The sequence below is a fragment of the Micropterus dolomieu genome, linkage group LG01 (genome assembly GCF_021292245.1).
Source record: "Micropterus dolomieu isolate WLL.071019.BEF.003 ecotype Adirondacks linkage group LG01, ASM2129224v1, whole genome shotgun sequence".
In the NCBI taxonomy this organism is placed as follows: Eukaryota; Metazoa; Chordata; class Actinopteri; order Centrarchiformes; family Centrarchidae; genus Micropterus; species Micropterus dolomieu.
Genome location: NC_060150.1, coordinates 6,593,268 through 6,618,658, shown reverse-complemented (window position 1 = coordinate 6,618,658; position 25,391 = coordinate 6,593,268). Strand labels below are relative to the sequence as shown.

Sequence of the window (25,391 nt, the reverse complement as noted above, 5' to 3'; positions counted from 1 at the left end):
CTTTGCGTTAACCTAGCTAAGCCTGAGAAAGTGAAAGGGACACACTGTCCAGTTTTTGAATGCTAAATATTTAACAAATTGTTTTGAAGCTTATTATTTGAAGAGAATAGCACATTCATTTATCATTGTGATTATTATTTCATTTCCTTTTACTTGCTTTACAGATGAACCAGAGCGTCCTAAAACTCACTGTGAGCGCCACAGAGACAGTGTTCAGACTACCAGTCCAGAGGGATATCCTATTGTTGGAGCCTATGTACCCCAATGTGATGCTAATGGCCAGTACAGACCATTACAAGTCAGTGTTTGTAATTTGTTTAATCCATGAAACATTTTCATATCAGTAATTTAACTGTAGTTTTGAAACTTATAATACATTAATTTATTATGGTTACTGATATTGTTATTTTAGTGTCATGGTTCCACCGGACATTGTTGGTGTGTGGACATTAGGGGTCAAGAGAGGGCTGGAACCAGGACACTACCTGGTACACAACCCAAAGACTGTGACAGACCAGGTGAGATTTTGGCCGGCAGCCTGTGCACACTGCATTTAGGCTGTTTGTAGGACACTCCCAGCTCTAGAATGAGTGACCTTCAAGCATTATAGGAATAGTTCTACAATTTGGGAAATCAGCCTATTTGCTTTCCTTCTGAGAGTTAGATGAGAAGATAGAAGTACACTCTAATGCCTGTATACACAAAATATTAAGCTAGAGCCAGGAGGCTGTTAGCTTAGCATAAATACTGGAAGCAGGGGACCACAACAACAAGTTATTTCTACATTTTGGGTTTTGTATGTATTAAAAAAATAGGATATGGCATGTAAATTAGCAATCTTCAGAGGTGCTGGTAGGCAATGTTTGACCTTACCAAGAGCCTGTTTTCCCTGCTACCAGTCTTGTGCTATGCTAAGAATCGCCTGCTGGCTTTAGTTTAATATTTATTGTACAGACATGAGATTGGTATAAATGTTCTCATCTAACTCTCGACTGTGAATTTTCCAGAATGTCTAACTATTAAATAATTAGAAGCAAGTGGGAAATGGATTAAAAAGTTCTAAAGGGATTGTATAGTCAATTCTTCAATGTCCGTATCTTATAGGGCTTTTTCCAGATTTCCCTACTCTTACCAGTACTGTTTTGTAGTTGTGGTCTGTTAAATATTTCTAGTTCAGATACATTTTATGCTCCTCCCCCAGATGAGCCAGAGCGTCCTAAAACTCACTGTGAACACCACAGAGACAGTGTTCAGACTACCAGTCCAGAGGGATATCCTATTATTGGAGTCTATGTACCCCAATGTGATGCTAGTGGACAATACTCACCACTGCAGGTCAGCGTCTAATGATTGATTGTCTAATTGACAGACAGATTAACTGATATTGATTGATATTCATTAAATAAACACAAGACTGCATGAAATAAAGAAAATGTATATTTTTCAGTGCCATGGCTCAACTGGACATTGCTGGTGTGTAGACGGTCAGGGACAGGAAAGAGCGGGAACCAGGACATCACCTGGGGCACCACCTACAGACTGTGACAAACCAGGTGAGAAAGAAACATCTCTATTCTTCTATTCATGTTCCCATGAGTGCTTAAAACTGATGTTGTTATCTGTGGTAACAGTACTATTGTCAGCAGGTGTATTATGTCATGGCTCTCCAAGGCTTTCTTGCAAAACATTGAGCTGTGAACCCCATAATTCCTCAAGTCATTGACAAGTCAAACAGACTGCACGTTTTTGTGAGTGTGTGTCTAACCTTGTAAGTGGTGCACTATTGAGGTCATTAGGTCATAGCCTTGGTATGCCAGGAAAAACAGCTCGTTGTGTGTGATGGGAAGTTGAAAGAAAAGGATGGCAGAGTAAAACAGTGAGATGAAGCAAAAAAAAATATGAGAGAAAAGAAAAAAAGTCGATTTGACTTATCTACATGTACTGCTGGTAAAAGTAACTGCAACATTGTTATTTAAGGTTGACACATCCATTTAAAATGTGCCTTTTTAAATGACATCTGTAGGTCTTTACCCAACACCGCCCCGCCCACACATCCAGCATGAACCTGAAGTTGTAACCTATGCAATTGGATAATGTAATTATAATACAAAATGACTATTTGCAAATGGATAGTGAGGAAATGTGTTAAAATATGCACATTTGTAACAATGTATAGTCTTAATTGACATGTATGTTTCATGATAGACTACATTTGTTGTTCATAATCAATATTAAAATGAAGGACTGATGATGAACTCCATATCTTAATCAGTAATAATCAGTAAAGATTATGTACATTTATATAATATTTTTTATTCTTGTAGCTTCAACTATTACACATGAAAAATCATCAAAAAACAGTAATAACTTAGATCTAACTGTTCTCTGTGGTTACTCCACTAGCCTATCCACTGGTATACATGCTCCAAAAGAATAAGTGTATTATTCTGTTATCGTCCATCTTTCTCATCTAGATGAACCAGAGCGTCCTAAAACTCACTGTGAGCACCACAGAGACAGGGTACAGACTATCAGTCCAGAGGGATATCCTATTCTTGGAGCCTATGTACCCCAGTGCGATGCAAATGGACAATACAAAGCTCAACAGGTATCATTCTGATTGTTTTGTAAATGAGATATACTGTGCACTTGTTCTATATTTTTATGGCTATTAACAATTATCCTTTTGTCTATATCAGTGTCACAGTTCCACTGGACATTGTTGGTGTGTGGACAGTAGGGGGCAGGAGAGAGCAGGAACCAGGACTCCACCTGGAACACCACATGTAGACTGTGACAGACCAGGTGAGACTGCTGTCCAAACTTGTCCCGACATATATAGACACATTCAAGTATTTGGTCTCTCAGTTAAATGGGAAGCAGGGATGAAGCAAATGGATGATAATAGATCCTCTAGGGGCAGTACGATCACTTTAGATCCCAATATATTCTTAAGAGGATCTTTTGGGAGCTTAGCCAGAAGGGGTTTATAGCAGGTCAGGTAGGATGTGAGTAGATCTTGAACAAGCTTGTAGCAGCAGTTGCAGGAAGGTTTTGGGTTGGCCCTTTAGAGCTGAGGGATCTAGTGTGCGGAAGAATCGTAGTGGGCTCAGAACTAAACCATGTGGTACCTCAGTGCAGAAAATGTGTGTTAAAAACAGACACCTCGTGCACAGTCAGGGAGGAGACTGTGTGTCTTAAACTTCTTAAAAGCCTTCTAAAAGTGGACAGCATGTAAAAGGCACAACGGGATAAGGGCTGAGGAAGGAGACAGTCCATTAAATATTAGATCATATAACCTTAAAAATAGTTATTTGGACTTTGAAGATATTTCTTTGCGAAAGACATCAATGTGTTGAATTGGTATTTCCTAAATATTTTAGTCTAGGAGCAGCGGAAAGTCTGTAAGAAAGCATAATGACTCGTTTTGCTAATAACACCTACGTTTCATAATGACTCTTGAAAATGTGAAAAAAATCTTTCTTATCCAGATGAACCAGAGCGTCCTAAAACCTACTGTGAGCACCACAGAGATAGCGTACAGACTACCAGTCCAGAGGGACATCCTATTAGAGGAGTGTTTGTACCCCAGTGTGACGTAAATGGACAATACAAAGCTCAACAGGTGAGATAGATGAGATATACTGTTCAGTTGTTCTATATTGTTATGGCTATTCTAATTATCCTTTTGTGTATATCAGTGTCACAGTTCCACTGGACATTGTTGGTGTGTGGACAGCAGGGGGCAGGAGAGAGCAGGAACCAGGACTCCTCCTGGAACACCACGTGTAGACTGTGACAGACCAGGTGAGACTGTTTATTCTGGCTGCCCAAGACACATTGGGCTGAGTTTCCAGTGGATCCAAACTCTCGGGGTGGATTTGTGCATCAGGTTGTAACATCTCAACTAAGAACTGGGGTGGTGATGGCGCATAGATAAGATGCTTGCCTTTGGTATTCGATTCCCACTGTGAGACATCCACCATTGTGTCCCTGAGCAAGACACTTAACCCACTTAACACGTTGCACGTTGCAGAGGCGTGCGACCTCTGACATGTATAGCAATTGTAAGTCACTTTGGATAAAAGCGTCAGCTAAATGAATAAATGTAAATGTAAAAAGCAGGAGGATTATACAGGAAATGAGGAGAGCTTGAACAAGCTGCTGAGATATTCAGAGTACGTCAGGGATCATACGAAGAATGAGGTCTTTCAGAACTCAGCTTGCCTAGATAGTTGATTGTCGTCAGCATAGTGGGGCAGGAGAAGCACATCAAAGAGTGCAGTCTTGCTAGTCGTCCTCTTTGATGAGGCACGTTGAGGTCCAACATGCCAGTATGTGAAGCATAATAACTCACCCGGGCTTATTTGGATTTTAGGCGATATTGCCCAGACCTGCAACTTGAGATTAGCTCGAAACAATTTCTTTTTATAGCATATGTAAACTTGTAAATGTTGTAAACTTGTAAATGTTTTCCAGATGAACCAGAGCGTCCTAAAACTCACTGTGAGCACCAAAGAGACAGAGCACAGACTACAAGTTCAGAAGGACATCCTATAGCTGGAGCCTATGTACCCCAATGTGATGCTAATGGACAGTACACTCCTCAACAGGTAAAACTGATTTCTCTGCAAACAGAGTTGTTTTTTGTGTTTCCCTCATATTTGTTCTTATTCTTCTAATTATTGATAACATTGTTTTTAATTGTTATATATATTACAGTGTCACGGTTCCACTGGACATTGTTGGTGTGTGGACGGTAGGGGACAGGAGAGAAGAGGAACCAGGACTCCACCTGGAACATCACGTGTAGACTGTGACAGACCAGGTGAGGCTGCATAAATATTTATGGTATATTTAATGAAGCACGTTGAGGTCCAACAGGCCAGACTGTGAAGCATAAAAACTCACCAGGGCTGATTTTAGGCAAAATTGCGACTTGAGATTAGCTACAACCAATATGTGTGTTTCTTCATAACTCGTGTAAACTTGTAAATGTTTTCCAGATGAACCAGAGCGTCCTAAAACTCACTGTGAGCACCAAAGAGACAGAGCACAGACTACAAGTTCAGAAGGACATCCTATAGCTGGAGCCTATGTACCCCAATGTGATGCTAATGGACAGTACACACCTAGACAGGTAAAACTGTGATCTGCAAACAGAGGTTGTTTTTTGTGTTTCCCTCATTTTTGTTCATATTCTTCTAATTATCGATAATATTGTTTTTAATTGTTATATATATTACAGTGTCACGGTTCCACTGGACATTGTTGGTGTGTGGACGGTACGGGACAGGAGAGAAGAGGAACCAGGACTCCACCTGGAACACCACGTGTAGACTGTGACAGACCAGGTGAGACTATTATAACTGCTTAAGACACTTTCACAGATATTGATTTAGCCAAAGATGTGTGCATCCATGAGAAATACAATTCAGGTTAAAATAATAGTTTTAATTTTGGGAAGTATGCTCATTTCCACCCCCCGCGACCCTTTACGCAGGATAAGCGGTTGACGATGGATGCACATTTGCTTTTTATTAGATGAGATGATTAATACCACCCTCATGTCTGTAAGCTCAATATTAGGGCATGGCCAGCAGCAGATTAGCGTAGCATAAAGACTAGAAACTGGGGGGAAGCAGCTAAACTGGCTCCATCCATAGGTAACAAAACCTACCAGCACCTGTAAAGCTCACTAGAGTCTTAGCCGGTTGCCTGTGACAGCCAGACTCTGGGAAATCACTGTGCCCCGGCCAAGCAATAGTATGGCACACAATTCCTTGTTAAACCACAAATTACACTTTAGTTTTTGTACGGTTTTAAAAAAAACACTAAATATAGAGTGTTAATTAGTGAGCTTTAGAGGCTGATAGCTATAAACCTCTATAGCAAACAGATATGAGAGTGGTACTGATCTTCTCATCTATCATCTTTTGGCAAGAATTATTCCTTAAGACAGTCTAGAATAGACACAGTGATTACACTTGAGTAAGAGCTTCTTTCAAATTCATCTGAAAGGAAATCTTGATTCTCTGCCTCTCTGTGACGCTCCCTCACTTACACTCAGACGTACACACAGAGGCCGTTCTATAAATTCACCTCTTGCTATGAATTCCATGTTTGCCCATCCAAACATCTGAAGTGGTCATTTCATGGTCAGATGAGCTGCCAGCTGTTAACTGTAAGCTAAACAAGACGGGCTGCCTGAGTGACAAAACAGTGTTACACCCTCCGTGCAGATGCACAGACAGACAGAAACACATGGTTGTACATATGAACCCAACTTCGTTTATTACTACTTTACCTCATATTCAGCTGCGTTCATTCACACCTGGAAGCTGTACAGTACATCCACAGTCTTTTTATTTATTTACTTTTTGGTGAGTTCTGCACTGGAGCCGTATTCAGGGAAATGTCTGTAATAGTTCACGATGAGGGAAGAAAGGACATTTCCTGCTCATTTTTGGTTTGTGATTCACATCCTCTGGTCCAAATCAAGAGTTGAGACAAGAAACATTATTTGCGTGGATGTAACCCCATAATTAGACAATTTTAGCAGTTTACATGATGTAAACACCCACAATAAACTCTCAAATATGTGTGCTGGTTGAAGTTGGTCTGTATTTATGTGTACCCACATAAGTAATATAACTCATTGCCAACACAGTAAGTCAGTATAAATATAATATCATTGGTCATGTGGTTAAACAGCAGTAAATAGAAGTAAAACCAAATGATTCACAAGACTGGATTGCAGCATGCTGACCTCCACTACAATAAATTCTGCTGGAAAAAGTTATTACGAGACATCAGTCTAATTGTTTAGTTAGCCTTTGTTTCTCTTTACCTCTCTGATTTCTCAACATAGAGCTGTTATCTTCTCGCCCTCCTTTCAGATATTATCCTAATCTCCTTTTTAGTCTAGAGGCTGTGCTGTCTCACATTAGAAAGAGGGAGAGAGGCCAGTGTAAACATTAGTGGAAGCCTAAAGTGGTTTCGGGTTTAGTTTTAAAGCTCTCCTATAAAGCGAGTTATTAAAGGGAACAGTACAAAAGCAAGATGTGTGTATGTGTGCCTCCCCACACCATTAATCATGCACTCCACCTATCACTGTGATATAAACTCTAGCTAGAAAACACCCTGAGAATATAATTAAACAATGATTAACTACAACGGAATAGGATCTGAATAGTAATTTTACAACCATGTAGCATTATAATTCACTTAAAAAATGGTAACATCTTTGGGTTTGTTTGATTCGTGTGCCCCTCAGTCCCTGTGCCTCCGACCCAACGCCCTGAGAGTGTTTGTGAGCGCTGGAGGGCCAGTTTGATTGAGCACTATGGTGGAAAACCAGAGGCGCAACAATATGTACCTCAGTGCGAGCCAGATGGACAATTCAGGTACACACACACACACACACACACACACACACACACACAACAGTAGTTGAAATTGTCTTTTAAAGACAAATTACTTGAAAAAGTGAGTTGTCTCTCAGTCCAGTCCAGTGCTACGGAGAGACCACTTACTGCTGGTGTGTGGACCAGGACGGGCGGGAAGTTCCTGGTACCCGATCACACGATGTTGTCAAGCCTGCGTGTAAGTATCTTTTCACCTGTACTGCACATCTGTTTAAGTAGTCAAAATGACACCCGACAGTACTGCTTCACGCCACCTGTTTTTAATAAATCTATCCAATTTTGTCCCAGGCCTTCCTTCAGTGGCCCCACCCACTGTGCGCCCATTGCCCCGCCCAGACGTGACCCCTCTGACAAACACTGACGTCACACTGCTGTACGCTCAGGGACAGAAAATAGGAGCGCTGCCTCTCAACGGGACCAGACTAGACGCAGCCCGGTCCAAAACACTACTGACTCTGCATGTAAGAGATGAATGGCTCTGCGATTATTTAGAAAGATGTTTAAATAAAAAAAAAATGTAATTAGCATTAGCATCAGCGACCGAAGGTTAAGAGGCAAAACCGGAAATGGAACAAATAATAAAAGGGATGAGCCACGTAAAGTCAGCACTGATCAGATAACTCATGATGTGTATGCTGATGTTCATGTGTGTGTGTGTGTGTGTCCAGGGTTCCATAGTTGTTGGTATAGCCCATGACTGCAAGGAGAACCGAGTCTATTGGACAGATTTGTCTGCAAGAACAATCAACAGAGCGTCGATGGCACCTGGAGCCGAGCCTGAGATACTCGTTAACACAAGTAAGAGGACACACTTACACTCCTTCATTTCTATAATACATTTTATATGATGTTTTGAACCATCTCAATACTGCTTATATTGTCTCACTGCTTCGTGTAGATCTGGTCAGTCCGGAGGGTTTGGCGGTGGACGTCAAACGTAGGTTGATGTTCTGGGTGGACTCCAACCCTGACATGATAGAAAGCGCCAACCTGGACGGCAGCGGGAGGCGGACGCTGTTTAACACAGACTTGGTCAACCCCCGGGCCATCATAGTGGACTCTTACACCGGGTAAAGACTTTTCTACATCCACCTGCTTCTGTTTTTGTCTTTCTGCCTTCTGGCTTTTTTGTTTTGTCTTGCTAACTCAAGCCATTCAGCTTACAAAACCTGCCACTTCTGAATCCTTGCAACAGTTTAGTCTGGATTTGCAAACATGTACAAATCTGTGCCCTGAGCAAGAAACAAACAAGCGCCCACATACTCTCTTCACAATCAAGTGTAACATCCCAGAGGTGCTCACTGTATCCAGAGTGAATTTATACCAGAAAAGGGCACAGATGGTTTTCAGCCTATGAGCACAACCAAGAAATCAAACCAAGTAGGTCCTCAGACAGGCTATGAGTCAACAAGGCCTGTGTCTAATTCATTAGTACAGTGCAGATTATATTTAAAGCCCTTTCCAGAAAGGGTTCTTGTTGAGTCTGGTTTCTAGACTTGAGAGACTGTGACCTGAACATGACTTCATCAGTATGAGGCTGGCGATCGCAGAAAAATAGAAAAATGGGATTTGGATTTTAGGGTGGAGTGTCCCTGTAGCAACGCTTGTTTTGATCATTCTGTCATACAAGTGACTTTTAGTGCTTTCTCTGACGGTGTTGCACCCAGCTGGCCAAGAAAACTGTACTGGATTTACTGATGCTATTAATCCTGGACAGTCTCACACACAATGAAAGCATGAGGCCGTCATCTGTCAGCTTTCCAAGAATAACATCTGCTTTTTATCATTGCAACTAATCATATAATCAACAGGTATGAGTGTGTGTGTGTGTGTGTGTGTGTGCGTGTGTGTGTGTTAATGTGGTTGATACAAGTGATTAAACATAGCAGCAACAACCCAAATCGTAAAACCTTAAATTTGTTTTTCGCATTAATGATTTACACAGTTTAAAGTTTATTTTCTGACTGAAGGCCAAGTGTGTGTGTTTTGACAAAAAGCCAAGTCCTAAAGGTAATTACTGCTTCAAACAGGTACGCTTATTTATAATTGAGCGTGTGCTCTGTGATTTCTGAGCCTGCACATGTTGCCCTTACACACACTCACACACAGAAATGTAGCCACACACAGACACACCGAGCAAGTTACGCGCACATACATTGTAAAAGCATGTACACGTGTGTGAATGTGTCATACACCAACATCTGCTCATCCATAGGTTCATCAACTTGGTTAACACACACACACACACACACACACACACACACACACACACACACACACACACACACACACACACACACACACTCATAAATGGCGTGTGTGTGTGTGTGTGTGTGTAAATATAAGTTGATTGCTCATGTGGAGTGCATTACCTGTAGTTCCCAGTGGACTGCCCACATGTAGGCCATCATCTACAGATGAAAAACAATGTGGTGTCATAAGCAGCCCACACACACACAAACACACACACACACACACTCACATTTAGCTTTAGGCAAACAATAAAATATGATTTGATTCATTAAAAAAAAAACATTTTCTGACAGATATGGCACTCGTTTATTCAAAACTGAAAAATGTGTTTATTTCTGTTAGCCAGTGTGGTCCATATTTTCTCATGTATACAGATGAAATGCTCGCACTGGGTGAGCTGGGGTCAAAGGTCGCACATTGCTCAGAGTAACCTGACCATGACCTCATCAGCATGAGACAGCTGTTCCCTCGAGCCCTGTGCTCTTGTACCTTTATGTACCCGCTGTTATGTGTATGTGGTTTTCCTCTTGTCTCATTGTATTAGCCAGATCTGTGCGCTCAGTACCAAAACAAGTTCATATAAAAAAAAAATAAACAGTAGGTATGCTTGTCCACTTTGAAATGGTCAACATAATCAATACAGTTAAATAATTTACAGTTCAATCCCTCACACGTATTTTTCTCTCTGCAGAACCCTCTTTTGGACAGATTGGAACCGAGAGGCTCCTAAGATCGAGAGTTCGACAGTGGACGGTCACAACCGCAGGGTGGTGGTATCTGACGGGATTGGTTTGCCAAACGCGCTCACGTATGACTCTTCTTCAGGGCAAGTGTGCTGGGCCGACGCAGGTAAACACTGCTTCTGCTACTGCTACTCTGTCAATGTGACTGCCAACTGCTTCTGCCACTATTACTACTACTACCACTTCTATTACTAGTAGAGCTCACTTTTTAAAATCCTAGATTTGGAAGATCTGCAGACAAGACACAGGGCTAAAAAAAAAGTACTGTCATCTCCTATACACGTTTTTAAAAATCATCTATGTTTTTGTGTAGTTAGTTTTCTCCCAAAAAGGATCGAACATTGAAGATCAGTCATCGATAAAGGATAGTGATCTTTGTTGTAAGTGCAATACAACATGCCCTGTTATAAAGTATCAGGTCTCTATCGAGAAATCTAAATTAATGATTAAAAGCAGTTTTAGTGTATAGACAGTGCAGCAATCTACACAGCATTGAGGTGCAGTGGTACAATTGTGGAAAAGACAAAAAACAATTTTGTAGTAATATCATTTGCTAGATTGCTCTAAATGTACAGGATATAGCATTCCCATTTTAGTACATTTACTTAAACACTGTACATAAGTACAGTTTTTAGGTACTTGTAGTTTATTTGACTACCTCTATTTAGTATTACTCCCGCTCCACGACAATTGCAGAGGGAAATATTGTAAGTTTTACTACATTGAATGCATCAGTAATAATTAATGCGATAATATTGTAGCAGTCTGTATGTAATTGCTGCTATTTTAATTTCTTTTATCCCATGAAGTATCAACATTACTCTGGTTCTTGATTAGAGGATCGTTCAGAGCACCTGTTGCACAGGGTGTGGGGACCGACTCCTCAGCAGTGATTGAGAACAGCTGGGTGATTCCCTCTGGGCCAATCGGGGCGTGACCAAAGGCATAAGAAGACGAGCATACCTGCACACCTGGGGCACACATGTGTGCAGAACTCCTGGACAAAGTCCACCTGAAGCGCTGTCCTTTAGGTCCTCCTGATACCTCTCTGCTGTATTCTGGATCTTAGCTCAGAATGAATATAGAGCCTTTGATGTAACTTGCCCAAATGTTTCCTTGCCCACCATTACCCGCTGCCTGCAGGCTCCCAGATTTATTTATTGGTTTGTTTTCATTTAAAACCCCTTAACCAATTCCTGTTTTACTTTATTGAAGAGGCATTTGTTCACTGAAATACTGAGATTTATTCTCCAATGGGATATTTTATTTATTTATTTATTATGTGCTCAGTAACTGGGTCTCAGGCACCTTTCCCCCTGACGTCTGTAGAATCTGTACCGCCACAATATATAAAAATAAACAAACCGAGGCCATTCTGCTGCGTGTGCTTAAGATAATAATGATCCCCTTTCTGGTTTGCCCTGTTTGTCAGGTACAAAACGTTTAGAGTGTGTATCCCCGGATGGTTCAGGTCGACGAGTGATCCACTCCAGCCTCAACTACCCTTTCAGCATGGTCTACTACAGGAACCACTTCTATTACACTGACTGGAGGAGGTAGCCATCTTCATTAATCTTCCTGTCTGTTTTAACAGTATGACGTTTTACGGCACCGTCTGCTTTATTCTTTACTGATCGCTGATCAGTATGAAGCCCTGCTGCCTTCCCCATCCTCAGTGCCCCCCTCTCTGTCTCTTTGTCTGCTGCCTCGTAGGGATGGCGTGATCGCAGTGAGTAAAGACAGCAGTCAGTTCACTGATGAATACCTGCCTGACCAACGCTCTCACTTGTACGGCATCGCCATAGCAACCAGCCACTGTCTATCAGGTGAGATATGTGTAGTACTTTATAAAATTTTAATGAATGCTAAACATGATTTTATGTATTAGTGATTTCATGTGGTTGCCTTAGTAATTCTTACACACACGCACGCATTATGACTCTCTTTCACATACACACGCGCACACACACACAAACATGCGCACACAGGCACGAAGTCAACTCCCACCAGATTTCACCTTAAAGGGTAACTTCTGCATTTATGGAGATAGACCTTTGTTTGTTTTTTTACTCAAGAGTAAGATCCTTTTTGTTGACACAAACAGACACTATATTGCTCTCGTCAAAGCCACCATACTCCCTTAACAAAAATAGTAATTTAACATCTCTTGTCTACCGCTGTCTCAATCGGTTAGTTTGTGTTATTGTGTGACTGTGATGATTTTAACCCTTTTAAATCACCAAAGTCACACAATAAAACAAACCAAAAAAACCCCAACAAAGTCCCATAATAATACAAACAAACTAAATGACAGTGGTAGACCAGAAACTCCTGTGTTCTGCAATGTAAAATTACTGTTTTTATTAACGAAGTCTGGTGGCTTTGATGAGAGCAATATAGCGTCTGTTTCTGTTTAAACAAAAAGGATCTCACTCTTTAATAAAAGTCTGTCTCTGTAGGGATCCTTCCACAATGTTGTCAGACAATATACTAACAATCTGAATCTGTCAGTGGCAAAAAAAAGTACTTCAGTAAATGTACTTAACAGGGTACAATTGCCAGCAAGGAATACGCTGCAGGCCTGTTTCGCTCAATACTGGACCAATTTCAATTTCTTTGCCCCAGTTAGTCACACAGCCACAAAAATATAACAAGGTCCAGGCTGAAAAATATCTAAGTTACCCTTTAACCCTGAAGGCTACATTTACACGAGACAGAAAACACAGTTTACGCTACACAGGAATGTAGCGGAGAAAATGCTGCATTCAAGTCTAATGGAAACACAGGATCTATGAACTTCTTACAGGCTACCTAGCAAAAGCAGCACATTAGCATAGCAGCAACTTCAGTTCGCAGTCTCTGCCTACGGGTTCAGGCCACAGTAATGAGTGTAGGTCACCTGTGTTTTGGCAGCGCCCGTAGTCAATGTAGTTATGTTGAAAACCAAAAGAAGGAAATAGACTTGAAGTGTGTCATGTCATAACACATGTCCCGTCTAGATCTTCTGAAATAAGTGACAAATTGCATATCGGCAACAGCCACTTAACCACTAAAATGCTAAATATACATCTGTAAAAACTGCATACATTTATCAAACATGAATCTTTTGCATGGAAAATAATTAGCAGAATATTGGATGTATAATGGGCCTGGTTGGGAGGGGAAGCTCTGTTCTGCCGGTTTCAATGAAAAGCTGAACTCTGAAGGTTAAAACAGATTTTATTTTGGGCCGAAGAAACACAAGTTAGCGTTTCATCACCCTGCACCCAGAAAACAGTCATCACACACCTGGCTTACACCGTCTACTCCACACCTATCTATATATGTGTGTGTGTGACGACTCCACACACATATCTGTGAAATAGACACAAGAACAATGATTACACAGCTGGCTGCGACCCTCGACCTGTATTTTGTGCTTGTGTGTCATGTCCGATGTGTTGACGTCTACAGATGGCTTCAAGTCTTTTGAAAGCCTTGTATTAAACACCTTTTAAAGTACAAAGTAGCCCTCTAAACACAGGATAATCCTTAAAGTAGCACCTTGGCAGATGTTGTTATCAAAGCTACACACATCTGCAGCGTAAAATCTGCTCACGATAGAAAAGTTTGGGCACACAATTCAGTTTGTGCGTCTGACTCTCAAAATTGGCCTGAACGACGGCTGTCACTAGTGTGTGTTGCTGTAAAAGTCGAGCCTGCACCTCCTCTCACACTCTAAAGCCTCAGACTAAATAACAGCCACTTGCTTCAAAGATGTTGCTGTGTGGTGTAATTCTGACCATGATGACAGCTCTAAAACACACGTTAAGGGTTTGGGAGCTGGTTGTAAGAGGCTTAAACGCTGCTTTTGTTGAATTTATGAACACACACACACACACATACTCTTTACAGTGATAATTCTTAGCCGCCACAAGTTGTTAAGTGCAGGGCTTTGTTCATGATGGAGGGTCTATTTGTTCTGTCGTTAGGCCACTTCAGCGCTTGAGCTTCATCCTGTCACACAGGAAGAGAAAATCAGACCTGTAATGCTTCATTTGCACCTGTAGCTATAAACTATTTCCCCTAGAAATGTGTTAAAGTGATAAAAATTGTGTCTGATTTCTGTGTCTCAGGGAGCCACTAACAACGGACAGGCAGCCGCAGGGTTCTTTTGGTGCTAAAGTTCTGGGGCGATTACTGATCAGAGGGCAGGGCCACCCTGAAGTGCCCTCTCCAGTGTCCCTCAGAAGAAAGGACACTCAGGACCCCTCCACTCACCCTGACCCCAACACCCTTATCTCACCTAAAGATGTAACCCCCACAATAAATGTTTTGTAAATTTGTTTTATACCTCATTTTTGGTTGTTTTTTTTTTCTACTGTATTTTTGTACGCGAGTTGTTTTTCCTATCAATTTAAAAGTTACAGAACAATGAAATCAGATTTTAAAATGTATTTGAGTGTAGGTTTTCTGTTCTTTAAAGCCAAAGAAGAATATGAAGAGCTTTAAAACAGGTTGAGCCAAAATTCAGCAGAGCAGCAGATTTATTTTTGGTCAGCAGGCCAAGGTGGCTTTTGAATTCAGTGTAATTATTCTTCATTCATTAAAACACTTCAAAGGACTAGTTAAATGTTTTGGGAAATGTGTTAATTGCTTTCTTGCCAAGAGTTAGACGAGAAGATTGGTACCACACGTCTGTACAATATGAGGCTACAACAAAGAGACGGTTAGCTTTGACACGGGTATAAACAGCTAGCTAGCTCTGTCAAAAGCATGAATGTCTAATGAATCTATAATCCCAAAAGGTACAAGCACATCTAAAAGCTCACTAATTAACATTTTATCTTGTTTAATCTGTACAAAAACTGTAATTTTAAGGGGAGTTATCAGCTGTTTGTTGGCAGTTAGCCAGGCTAACGGTTTCCTCTTGTTTTCAGTCTTTATGCTAGGCTAAACTAAGCTGATCATTTCCCGGGCATAGCTTAATATTTAGCGTAAAGATACGAGATCAGTCTTCTCATTTAACTTTACATGAAGTGTATTTCCCAAAATGTCGAACTATGACGACAAATGAAGACAAACGGATGTATTTTTTATTTTTCTAATTCCATAAAATCATAGCCATTGCTAAGTGATACAAATAATTTTTGTTATTAGATTACTGTAATCTATGTCCCTCTGCCCTGTGCCACGCTCGGATCACAGCGACTACAGTCCTGCCATATTTCTCTGCACTACTAATCTGTATTTCACACATGATGAAATGTTACCTTCTTTTTTTGCCAATTTTTTTTACTACTACTACTTTTCAAATCTTTATCTTTTTATAAGATGTGATATTTATAACAATAAAATGTGATTTGGTAATTTGAGTTCTTTTGTGTTTATGTCCAAACTCTGATGCTCCTTCATGCTCAACAGAGGAAAATTACCATGTGAACATCCACCACACAAGAAGCACAGGAGCCAAACTCCATTCAGCTGTATTTATATATTTTCCCACACAGCGTCAATGTAAACGGTTTCAAAATAGCCGATTCTTTAATCTACAAAAAAGTTCTCTCTGGAACAAATATCTGTCAGTTTGAACATTTCAGAAGCTTCTCTGGTTTCTATTGAGGGAGAGACGATCACAAGGTTCAACCTTGGTCTCTGAAGAGGTGAACGACTTAGCATTAAAGCGAAAATGAATCCTTAAATACTAACTATTGAGCAATCACTGCAACGTGTTTTGGCATCAACTTAACCATGCTGCTGTACAAAAATTAATAACAGCATCTAAAAAAAACAAGCCATTTGCTCAACTTCGCGCCAAATTCCCATTCCCAACAATTTTAACAGTCCGATATCACTCAATAACGGCAAAAATGCAAACTCATCCAACTCAAACGAAGACAGACCTTTTCTCTCAAAATCAAATTAAAACTCCCATGATTCAGTCCTTCCCTTCCTGCTTCCAGCGTCCCTCTTCATCCTCACTCATCTGCCGACCTTGCCCAGCCTGTGGTCTGTCTTGGGGTCGGCTATGATGGCCTGAACGGCTACGATGGCCTCGTTGATCTTGGTCTGGAGCTCCCTCAGCTCCTCGATGTGCAGCAGGCGCAAGATCTGGGCCGCTTCGTTCAGAGTCGCATCTGAGAAGAAATTACTTTCCTTTAAAGTTTTGTTGGATACACGTGTGTTCACACCAATATTATATTTTACAGGAAATGTTAGATTTTCTTCTAGTTTTTGTTTTAATAATAAATAATAGGAAAAACCGCTGCTCACATAACCACACAAGTAGATGTTGCTTCATTTTAAGGGGGGTCACAATCCAAAAAGGTTAGGGACCATCTTTTGTAAAACATTCTAAACAAACTCTTCAACATCAATTGGCCAATCCTGCAGCACTCACCTCCAGTGTCGAAACCCAAGACGTGCTTGTCTAAAGCTACTGGAACACCCTGGGAAGCAAAGGCACATACGGATTTTACAAATACACACGACTGGGACTGCAGTCCAGCTAAACAGACATTATCATCCTGGCCGACGAGAAAATTAAGACTGAAAATCCAAGGATCCAAGATGTTTCCTTATTTAAACCACTTGAGTAAAGTGATTCAACACACAAAGTTCACTGACTAGGAGAGTAGAGGTAACGCAGCCTGTGAAAACAGTTGTATAATGGAGCTCTATTCTGTTTTAATCTGTCTCTCAAATGCGCCCTAACTTAGTGGAAGAATGTGAAATGTAAATAGAAGAACCTCTAGATATAATTCTTGATTTAAAAAAAAAACGCTGATATTTAGACAGCAGGGCGGCCGATGGCTGATCTATAATGCAGATATCAAAACAAAGAAAAGTCATGTATAATTCCATTATTCCATGCAAAGTAAAATCTAATATACATGATTAACTTAGCACTTAGTACAGTATTATAATATATATTTAACGCTAGCCAGTAATGGTTTTAGATTAGATTTGCTGTCATTTAGGATGATATATTAGCCTCTTGAGTGCAGGTATCTGCCAATCTCGATTATCTCGAAAATGCTAGATATCGGCCCATCTATCACAAGTTTTCAATACCTCTCTATTCTGGCTGGCTTTAGTGATGGCTTCTGGAGAAAGCCTCTCCTGGATCAGAATACGGATGGCCTAGCAGGAGTACATGAAAACAGACAAACTGATTAATTTGACAATTTTCTATTAAACAAGTATATAGTGATAATAAAAATAAGTCTTAAGAGAAGCTGAGACACAAAACCTGAATTCATCAGGGAATGCATTTAATAAAATATCTTCATACACAAATCGGCGCCTGAGCACTCTCCCACCTTGAGCATAACCAGGTAGTCGTCATGTCGTTGTATCTTGAGGATGTTGGCCAGGGCGGTCACTCCTGCCTTGAAATGTGGACAATCACCTGCAAACACACAAACAATGGATGACTTCGTCTTTCACCCGGGAACGAGATGAAGGAAATCACAAAGAAAAAAGGACAGAACGGGAGAAATCAAAGTGTAAGGACAGGCGTAGGAGCAGAGAAGCGTTTCAACTTACTGTCAAGGTTGACGAGAGGGTCCACCGACTTGTCACTGTTGCTGGAAGACGCCAGCGGCTCACATTTCTTGTACTTGTCCACTGAGGAGAGACACAGCCGAGACAAACACGTACACACATTTAGCTCGCAGCAGCAGAGTGAATAAGTGACACTGGAGATGGCGTAACATGACTTTGAGGGGATTATAGCAACGGCTTGACAACGTTTTCAAAAAGCCAGTTTGTGACATTGTACAGAGAATATATAGCGTGTCACGTGAGGATCCAAACAGGAATATAAAGACTATACTTTTTTTCATTTGTTCACAGATTTCCTACCTTACTTTCTGTAAAAGAATAACTTGACTGTGTAGCAAAAGTAAGCTGGTGAGCTGGGATCTTTAGAAAACATTATTCGTTTTATAACGTCTCCATCTACTGGTCACCATCAGTATTACAGCACAGCAGTACTGAGTTATGTATAACATAACATTACATAATACAATAAGTGTTATTTCCTAACAGCTGTACCTATTTCCAATGAGAAAACAGGCGAATTTGCGTCTTTTCGTTCACATACAGTCAGATAAAATCTATTTATACTAAAGTAATACAAAAATTACTACAAAGATTTAGATGTGAGTAGTTTTTCAAAGATTTACGATTAAACTGTTAATAAGGGATCAGCCCCCAAAAATGTCTCCCATCATGGTCTCGTTCTACCGTCTTTGGTAGCGGCGTTCAAAGTCCAGAGTATCCTGGTGGAAGTGATTGCCTTGCTCCTCCAAGTACGCTCCCATGTTCTCCCTGAACTTATCAAGATGAGCATCAAGGACATGGACTTTGAGGGACATGCTCAGCCCACTGTGCCTTTAGTTCTTCACCAGGGTCTCATCTAGACTAAATTAAAAACCATGTTAATTTGGATTCATATGTAATTTTCTTCTGACTTTATGTGAAAAGACACAAATTCACCCGTTTTCTCATTGGAAATAGGTACATTTAAAAAAAGATCACTATCCTGGTCACAAAAGCAAAGTTTGTGGGTAATAATAAACCATTTCTATACAGCAATTAGGAAATAACACTCACTACCCAGGAACAAAAATGTGTTTGACAAAAGCTCAACCAAAAGTCACATGATAACCTTTAAAGAGGGGAGAGAGGCCACACTGGAAATATGCTTAACAGTTACTGTAGTCATCCTTTAAAATTATGATTGACATCTCAAACAACGCTGCAATGATCCCCGCAGTCAAACACGTGCTGCCATCTTACCATTGTCTCCATATTCATATCGCACAGCCAGCCCCAGTAACCAGTCTAGAGCCTCCTGCCTCTCCTGAACTCCAAATGGGCAGTTCACATCCTGCAGGTACTGCACATAGAAAAAAGAAATTCAAGCACATATCATGCATGTACCCAAGATTCATAAATACCATCCACCTCTGCTCTAAGGTGGTATTTTCTAGAAAGCAGAGTCCGGAAATCTGAATGATGTTGTCATTAACACGTTCAAAACTGGCAGTACGCTGGTGGGGCTCACCTTCTGGTAGGCTTGGGGCCAGTCTGAGCTGGGGATGTTCCTCAGGTTTCCTCTGTCCTCGATTTTATAATGGCGAATCTTCTGGTCCTCCAGCCACACGATGCAGTTCCTAAACTGGGTCTCGTCTGAGCAGAGAAGAAGCGGGGGCACAATTGTGTCAATCAATGGACAAATGTCAACATCTCACACTATACTTTGGCGTCATAAAACAGACAAGTGAATACATAAATAACTCAAGTGTCAGCCTTCTTTGTAAGAAGCAGAGTAACGTGTTCGCTTTATGTCTGCTAATGGCTACAATTGCCGATTAATCGATTAGTTGTTTGGTCTATAAAATGTCAATCAGTGTTTCCCAAAGGCCAAGATGACGTCATCAAATTTCTTGTTTTATCCACAATCCAAAGATATTCAGTTTACTGTCATAGAGGCGTAAAGAAACCAAAAAATATTTACATTTAAGAAGCTGGAATCAAATAACTTTTCTTAAAAACCGATTATCCAAATAGTTAGCGATTCATTTAATAGTGATAATCGATTAATTGTTGCAGCTGCTAACTCTCACATTTGAGTCGGAGGTAAGTTGGCTAACGTTGCACTGCTTTGACAGTAGTAAGTTGAAATTTACAGCCCAGCAATGATCCTTCTTTCATATTGTTTATAACTTAACGTTATATATCGATTGCTATATCGCTAATTTTCCACTGGTTACAAAGCAGAACAATGACAATTTGTCATTAGAAAAAACTGTGGACACAATTAACGTTAGCTAACATGTCGAATATTAAAAGGTGGTGTATTAAAAGGTTTAATCTCGATTTCTAACGTACATATAATATGTTTGTCAGTCAAACATTATTACGTTGTCTCCAGTGACACAGGACCTGCGTACACGTTTCCACTCACCAAACCTAATTCAAAAGCTCTTTTGGCGACTTTTTTCTTACCTGTGCAGTCAAATCCGTTTGGATTGTGATAGTCTATCGCTGTCAGTTTTCTCCGAAACATTTCAGCGTATGTTTTGTGTATGAATAACTGCTTTCTGTAGCTGCCAGTTTACTAACTTGGCTGTTTTTTCTGCAAGCTGTTCCTTAGTCGTATCCCGCATGCGCAACCGGAAAAACCTACGACTTCCTGTAAGAACTATCAAAATAAACTTCTCCTTACTGATCATCTGCGCACCACACGTTTTTTATTTTTTGGCTTCAAGTACACAAAAACGCACATTTAATTTTGTACCATTTCGAAGACTAACATCCCTGCAGCTTAGAATGACATTTAACTCATTCCAGTATTGGAAATCAACCATTTAAGGTACTGATGATACTCTGAATTTAATTTGATATTTATGATTTTGTTTTTCTGGATTAGACTGGTGTGTATACTGTGCGTGCTGCTATGTCCATATTGTTTCAGTTATTGTCTATATACTCTCATAATGAGCTTTGGGTTGCATGTTGCCTATTTTTTAATAGTACTTGAAAAGTACATTTTCTTGTATCTCACTTTGTTGTAAGCTCATAATGTATGACTTAATTTTAAATAACTGTGAAACAGCTGTCCAAGGGTTAACTCTGGCACATTTACATCAACGTTTTTTTATGTGCACTGTCCTGCTAAATTACATTGAATAAATAAAAAAATTGAGATTTCACTACCTCCCAACTTACACGATTCCCAGAGTAGTTACAATTTACTGTATTAGAAGTTTCCACACTTCAAAATCTGAAACAGGACTGTGGTGCCACCAGGATTTGTGACTCCAAATGTTACAGTATTCAAAAAACTTCAATATGATAAAATGGTTTTATTTCCGCAATACAAATGCGGTTTAATGCACTAAAAATAATTTAACAATTTAATATTACTATACACCATTCCAGAGACAGAAACTGTTGGAAAAAACTTTATTACACTTCAATTTTTATAAAATGAGGCAAAAAAAACATCCAAGATGATGCAAAAGAAAAAACTTAAAAAACAAACATGTTGGTTAGAGTATGCATGTTGGCGTGTGTATGTTCAGAAGGGCCTCATGCGTGTGCTAAGGGGCGGGGCTCTGTTAGGTGGCGTGATAGCGATGTCCAGGTAGTCTCCAATCTGGAAGCGCTGAGACTGCAACGTCATGGAGTCATCTGTGCCCTTCCTGCCAGATATAGTGTTGCCGATATCTTTCAACCTTAGAGGGGGACAGAGCACATTGGTCAACATACAGTGCACACAAGTTCACCACAGCCGTTAGTTAGTGGCCTGCTCCATGAATCAAACAAGTGCTGCGGTAATGCAGCACTTGGTATTATTATTATTAATATTATTATTATTATTATTATAATAATGCGATACCAACCTGTACACTTTCCCTCTAGGGTCGGGGTAGACGATGGAAAAGCTGAAGTGGGTCCCCTTTTTCCTGGCCTCTGGATACACTTCCTTCACCAGGCTGGTAAGCTCCTTCAGAGTAGCATCCATCCTGAAACACACACAGAAGTCCTACATTCACATCGGAAAGAACCTCAACAAGGTGCTTTATTTATTTTTATTTCTCATAATAAATAAACTCATTTTAAAACTTCGGCAAATGCTCAACTGCCACATCCAACGACAAATTTCATTCCATATTTATATATTTCTACATTTATTTATGTTGACTGTATGTTTGTCTACATGTAGCACCTTATCACCACAGCAAATTCCTCGTATGTGTAAAACACTATTTGGCAATAAAGCTCCTTAAGATTCTGAAAGAAACAGAGTGAAATGTTTGAGTCTGACCATGTGTAGATCTGCAGTTCACTGGAGGGAACGTTGCCACGGGCAAATTCATCTACTCTGTGGTGTCGGCCGCTGTTGGTGGTGAATACTCTCAACAGAAGGGGACAGGTCTGCAACAAAAATAAGAACCAAACAAAAGGGTATAAAGAAAAGGTTGAGTGTGCAGAAAAGGCCCGCTGAGAAAGACAATATAGAAGCGTAATCTAATGAATCCGAATACAGAAAATATTTTTTAATATCATAATATGCTGGTTCCTTATCATCACATAAATGTGATATTAAAATGATCAGCATGAACCACATGGATATGAGCCAGCAAAACATTCATGGAAACTGCTACCACATGGGGATCACACCTGTGTATTTTACACATTTCATTTTGAAAGTCTGCCCTGGAAGCGTACAGCGTGTCAGTGGTGGAGTTCAGAAAGTTCACTGCCCTTCGGCGGTCACATTGTCCAACTACAACTCCACAATTTTACTGTCAATATGCCACAGATATTACGACTACTGTTATTAACCTTAGGTGTTGAAATGATTAATATTCATGATAGTACTAATGTTTAAGTAATTTACCAATCACTCATAATGGTACACATTTAAAAAAATATAATGTATATAATAATGTATTATATACTTACAATACTTGTTTTATCCTTAATATTTATTATAATGCACCAATATACCGAAGCAAACCCTTGTATGCATAAACTTACCATTCTGATGTAAAAAGTATCTGCATGCAATACTTTGTCTACCCCAAATGAATTGAGGTGGAAAGAATATTATTAGCACCTGTGAAAACTGGCCCGAGTCATCTCAAATCCCACCAAAGTACTACTGTAATTTACTGTATTTTGAATGCAGAATACGGACTCCAAGAGTTTGATTGAGCCGTTTTGCAAAAGACCTGAAAGTTACATTTTGCTATGTTAACTTTGTGGGTCTCCACCACACACTAGGGCTGCAAATAACGATTGTTTTCATTAGTGGTCAATCTGTCGATTATTTTCTTGATTAATCTATTAGTAGTTTGGTCTATAAAATGTCAGTGTTTCCCAAAGGCCAAGTTGACTTTTTCTCAAATATCCCCCACAGTAATTGTGTGTGGAATCGGATCAAAATGTGGTACAATCAGTTCACAGTGGTAAAACAAAGCAGTCAGATCTGAACCAGGTACCTCTAATATAGGTGGACAAGGGCAAACACAGGAGACAATAGTCGTCCTCGTAAAGCTAAATGACTTAACATTAACCAATTATCAAAATAGTTGCCGATTAACTTAATACTAGTTGACAATTAATCGATTAATCGTTGCAGCTCTACCATAAAGTAAAGTTGTGATTCAGGCTAATTATTTAAATATCTTTACATACAGTAACATATGTTATCTACTCAAAAGCATGAACACATAAAGTTTCATTGAAATATTTCCAATCCCCGTAGGAAATGTTAAGCAAGTCCTCCTGATCAAAGTCTCAAGCAGTGTGTAAACTACAAAACGTCTGCATCCGCTGGTTGATGAGGAATCGATAATGTTATTTATGATTAAGCTAGTTAGCACGCTAGCACTAGCACGCTGCAGAGGCTACAATTCAACATCTGTGTTTTTTTACTCTTTCGTGCTAATGCAGAGCACCACGTAGCTTGAAATGACTTACTTGTATTATAACGTTATTTGTATGTAAACGTAAGGTCATGTTAGGATGTTTTGGAGTTTGTCCTGAACATAAATCAACCAGCCTCCGGACTGAACTGTTCGGCTAGCACTAGCAGAGGAAACGAGCAAAACAGGCTCTGAAGTAGAAACTCTACCTTTTCTCGGTCAATAGGCTTCTCTGGTTCCTTCTTGATTTCTTCCTGTGTGATCCGCGATTCAAGAGCCATAGTTATGTTTCACCCGATATATTATTGCAGTATTCTAGAGACTTCGACCACCTTGCTTGAATATTTTATCGTAGCTGCAGCAACGAAATGCAAACGCGCCGTTTCCGTTTCCGGTGTCTTTTTGGCAACAACTCTATCCCTCCCTACTGTTTCGGGGTGAGAAGGCAGTCTACGCATCTTTTCTTCTTCTTTATCAATAAAATAAAATTAAACCTCACATCCTATTTCCTAACCCTCATCTGTTTTATTGTCTCTGCACGTTGTAACATGGTTTTGAAAAGTGCTCTATAATTAAGGATCATTATTATATAATCAATTTTATATTATCAATTAACACCCTTCTTATTTCCCGAAGTCCTGTCCTGAGCTCAGTATTTATTTTAAACCCCATTCCTGTCCTGTCTCATGCATTACATTCTTTAATGTCCCTCTTTCTGAATTATTACACTGCATGATAATGTGCTTTACATCTTCTGGGGTTACACCACTGACACTGATCTGTTTGACATTTCCCAATTAAATATAACGTGTAGTGTACCCCTGCGTGCTCAAACCTTAATCTTGTTATGATGAGCTCCTCTCTCCCGTTAAGATATCCTCCACTAACCTGTTTAATATGATTTCTGTATTTATAAAAATGTCTCCCTTTTATGTCTGTATCCCATTCTTTCTGCCAAACGTTAATTAGACCTATAGCTCCGGGACTTCACTATACAAGGGCATAAACTCATGTCAAGTTTATACATGGTGCAGTTTTTGCTTTATGTAATGTGTATGAGATTTATTTTTGTTTGCCTAAAAAGCTACTGAAGATTAACATATTTTAAAGTCTTGTTTTATTGCGTCCTGAGTAAACCCCACCCTCCAGATGATGTCATCATGGTTATTTTGTCTTGAGACTATGAGTACTACATCCTAATTCATGTTTGCCGCACCCGCATGGCCTCAAGTGTCTATGTGGATCTGCATAATGTACATTCCAAAGTACAGCTAATGCTGATGGGAATGCCATCAGTTTTGCATGTATTTGGTCATGAGCCAAAGTAATGGGAAAATTGTTATAATTTTTTGACCTGATGATGGCGCTAGATGAAAAGTCAAGGGATTGGGAGGGGAGCCTAAATGCCTGTACCAAATTTCAGGTCAATCCAGCAGTTTCACTTAATATGTCACAAATGTGAACGTCATGGTGGTGCTAGAGGGAAAGTCAGAGGATCACCAAAGTCATTAGGACACCTCCTCTTGGGAACATGACTGTTT

The 25,391-nt window shown here is 40.0% G+C and overlaps 3 protein-coding genes across 9 annotated transcripts in view; 1 reads left to right on the top strand and 2 right to left on the bottom strand.

Annotated features, from left to right (window-relative positions):
* nid2a (nidogen 2a (osteonidogen)) overlaps positions 1 to 14,760 on the top strand; it is a 44,928-nt gene extending 30,168 nt beyond the window's left edge. For 6 of the 7 annotated variants that reach the window (XM_046054174.1, XM_046054166.1, XM_046054199.1 and 3 more), the window contains 21 exons: positions 165 to 298; positions 413 to 518; positions 1,202 to 1,335; positions 1,448 to 1,553; positions 2,475 to 2,608; positions 2,700 to 2,805; positions 3,492 to 3,625; positions 3,702 to 3,807; positions 4,480 to 4,613; positions 4,723 to 4,828; positions 5,007 to 5,140; positions 5,249 to 5,354; positions 7,277 to 7,406; positions 7,505 to 7,605; positions 7,716 to 7,888; positions 8,096 to 8,225; positions 8,326 to 8,497; positions 10,372 to 10,529; positions 11,856 to 11,979; positions 12,137 to 12,249; positions 14,539 to 14,760. In XM_046054174.1, the coding sequence (XP_045910130.1) occupies positions 165 to 298; positions 413 to 518; positions 1,202 to 1,335; positions 1,448 to 1,553; positions 2,475 to 2,608; positions 2,700 to 2,805; positions 3,492 to 3,625; positions 3,702 to 3,807; positions 4,480 to 4,613; positions 4,723 to 4,828; positions 5,007 to 5,140; positions 5,249 to 5,354; positions 7,277 to 7,406; positions 7,505 to 7,605; positions 7,716 to 7,888; positions 8,096 to 8,225; positions 8,326 to 8,497; positions 10,372 to 10,529; positions 11,856 to 11,979; positions 12,137 to 12,249; positions 14,539 to 14,549 (2,552 nt within the window). In that variant the 3' untranslated portion in view covers positions 14,550 to 14,760. The remainder of the gene's footprint in view (positions 1 to 164; positions 299 to 412; positions 519 to 1,201; positions 1,336 to 1,447; positions 1,554 to 2,474; positions 2,609 to 2,699; positions 2,806 to 3,491; positions 3,626 to 3,701; positions 3,808 to 4,479; positions 4,614 to 4,722; positions 4,829 to 5,006; positions 5,141 to 5,248; positions 5,355 to 7,276; positions 7,407 to 7,504; positions 7,606 to 7,715; positions 7,889 to 8,095; positions 8,226 to 8,325; positions 8,498 to 10,371; positions 10,530 to 11,855; positions 11,980 to 12,136; positions 12,250 to 14,538) is intronic. The other variant, XM_046054190.1, reaches the window with a different exon arrangement.
* A 1,117-nt stretch (positions 14,761 to 15,877) lies between these two features.
* rtraf (RNA transcription, translation and transport factor) lies at positions 15,878 to 20,588 on the bottom strand. The gene is made up of 8 exons (XM_046054226.1): positions 20,420 to 20,588; positions 19,476 to 19,600; positions 19,208 to 19,307; positions 17,951 to 18,031; positions 17,725 to 17,813; positions 17,477 to 17,545; positions 16,803 to 16,851; positions 15,878 to 16,539 (listed from the first exon to the last, which is right to left on the bottom strand). The coding sequence occupies exons 1-8, from the start codon at positions 20,478 to 20,480 to the stop codon at positions 16,385 to 16,387; spliced, it is 729 nt and encodes a 242-aa protein (XP_045910182.1). The 5' UTR covers positions 20,481 to 20,588; the 3' UTR covers positions 15,878 to 16,384.
* Positions 20,589 to 21,365: 777 nt separating this feature from the next.
* sap18 (Sin3A-associated protein) lies at positions 21,366 to 24,252 on the bottom strand. Its single transcript, XM_046049475.1, has 4 exons — positions 24,060 to 24,252; positions 22,245 to 22,354; positions 21,820 to 21,942; positions 21,366 to 21,651 (listed from the first exon to the last, which is right to left on the bottom strand). The coding sequence occupies exons 1-4, from the start codon at positions 24,129 to 24,131 to the stop codon at positions 21,495 to 21,497; spliced, it is 462 nt and encodes a 153-aa protein (XP_045905431.1). The 5' UTR covers positions 24,132 to 24,252; the 3' UTR covers positions 21,366 to 21,494.
* Between the last annotated feature and the right edge of the window lie 1,139 nt (positions 24,253 to 25,391).

Excerpts from the sequence above, each read along its gene's own strand:
- sap18 (XM_046049475.1), bottom strand. The coding sequence starts at position 24,131 with ATGGCTCTTGAATCGCGGATCACACAGGAAGAAATCAAGAAGGAACCA. Across the intron at positions 22,355-24,059 it reads AGCCTATTGACCGAGAAAAG|ACCTGTCCCCTTCTGTTGAG; the intron begins GTAGAGTTTCTA and ends TTTTTGTTGCAG. Across the intron at positions 21,943-22,244 it reads GAACTGCAGATCTACACATG|GATGGATGCTACTCTGAAGG; the intron begins GTCAGACTCAAA and ends TGTGTGTTTCAG.
- rtraf (XM_046054226.1), bottom strand. The coding sequence starts at position 20,480 with ATGTTTCGGAGAAAACTGACAGCGATAGACTATCACAATCCAAACGGA. Across the intron at positions 19,308-19,475 it reads GGCCCCAAGCCTACCAGAAG|TACCTGCAGGATGTGAACTG; the intron begins GTGAGCCCCACC and ends TTCTATGTGCAG. Across the intron at positions 16,540-16,802 it reads CTTGGGTTTCGACACTGGAG|ATGCGACTCTGAACGAAGCG; the intron begins GTGAGTGCTGCA and ends ATTTCTTCTCAG.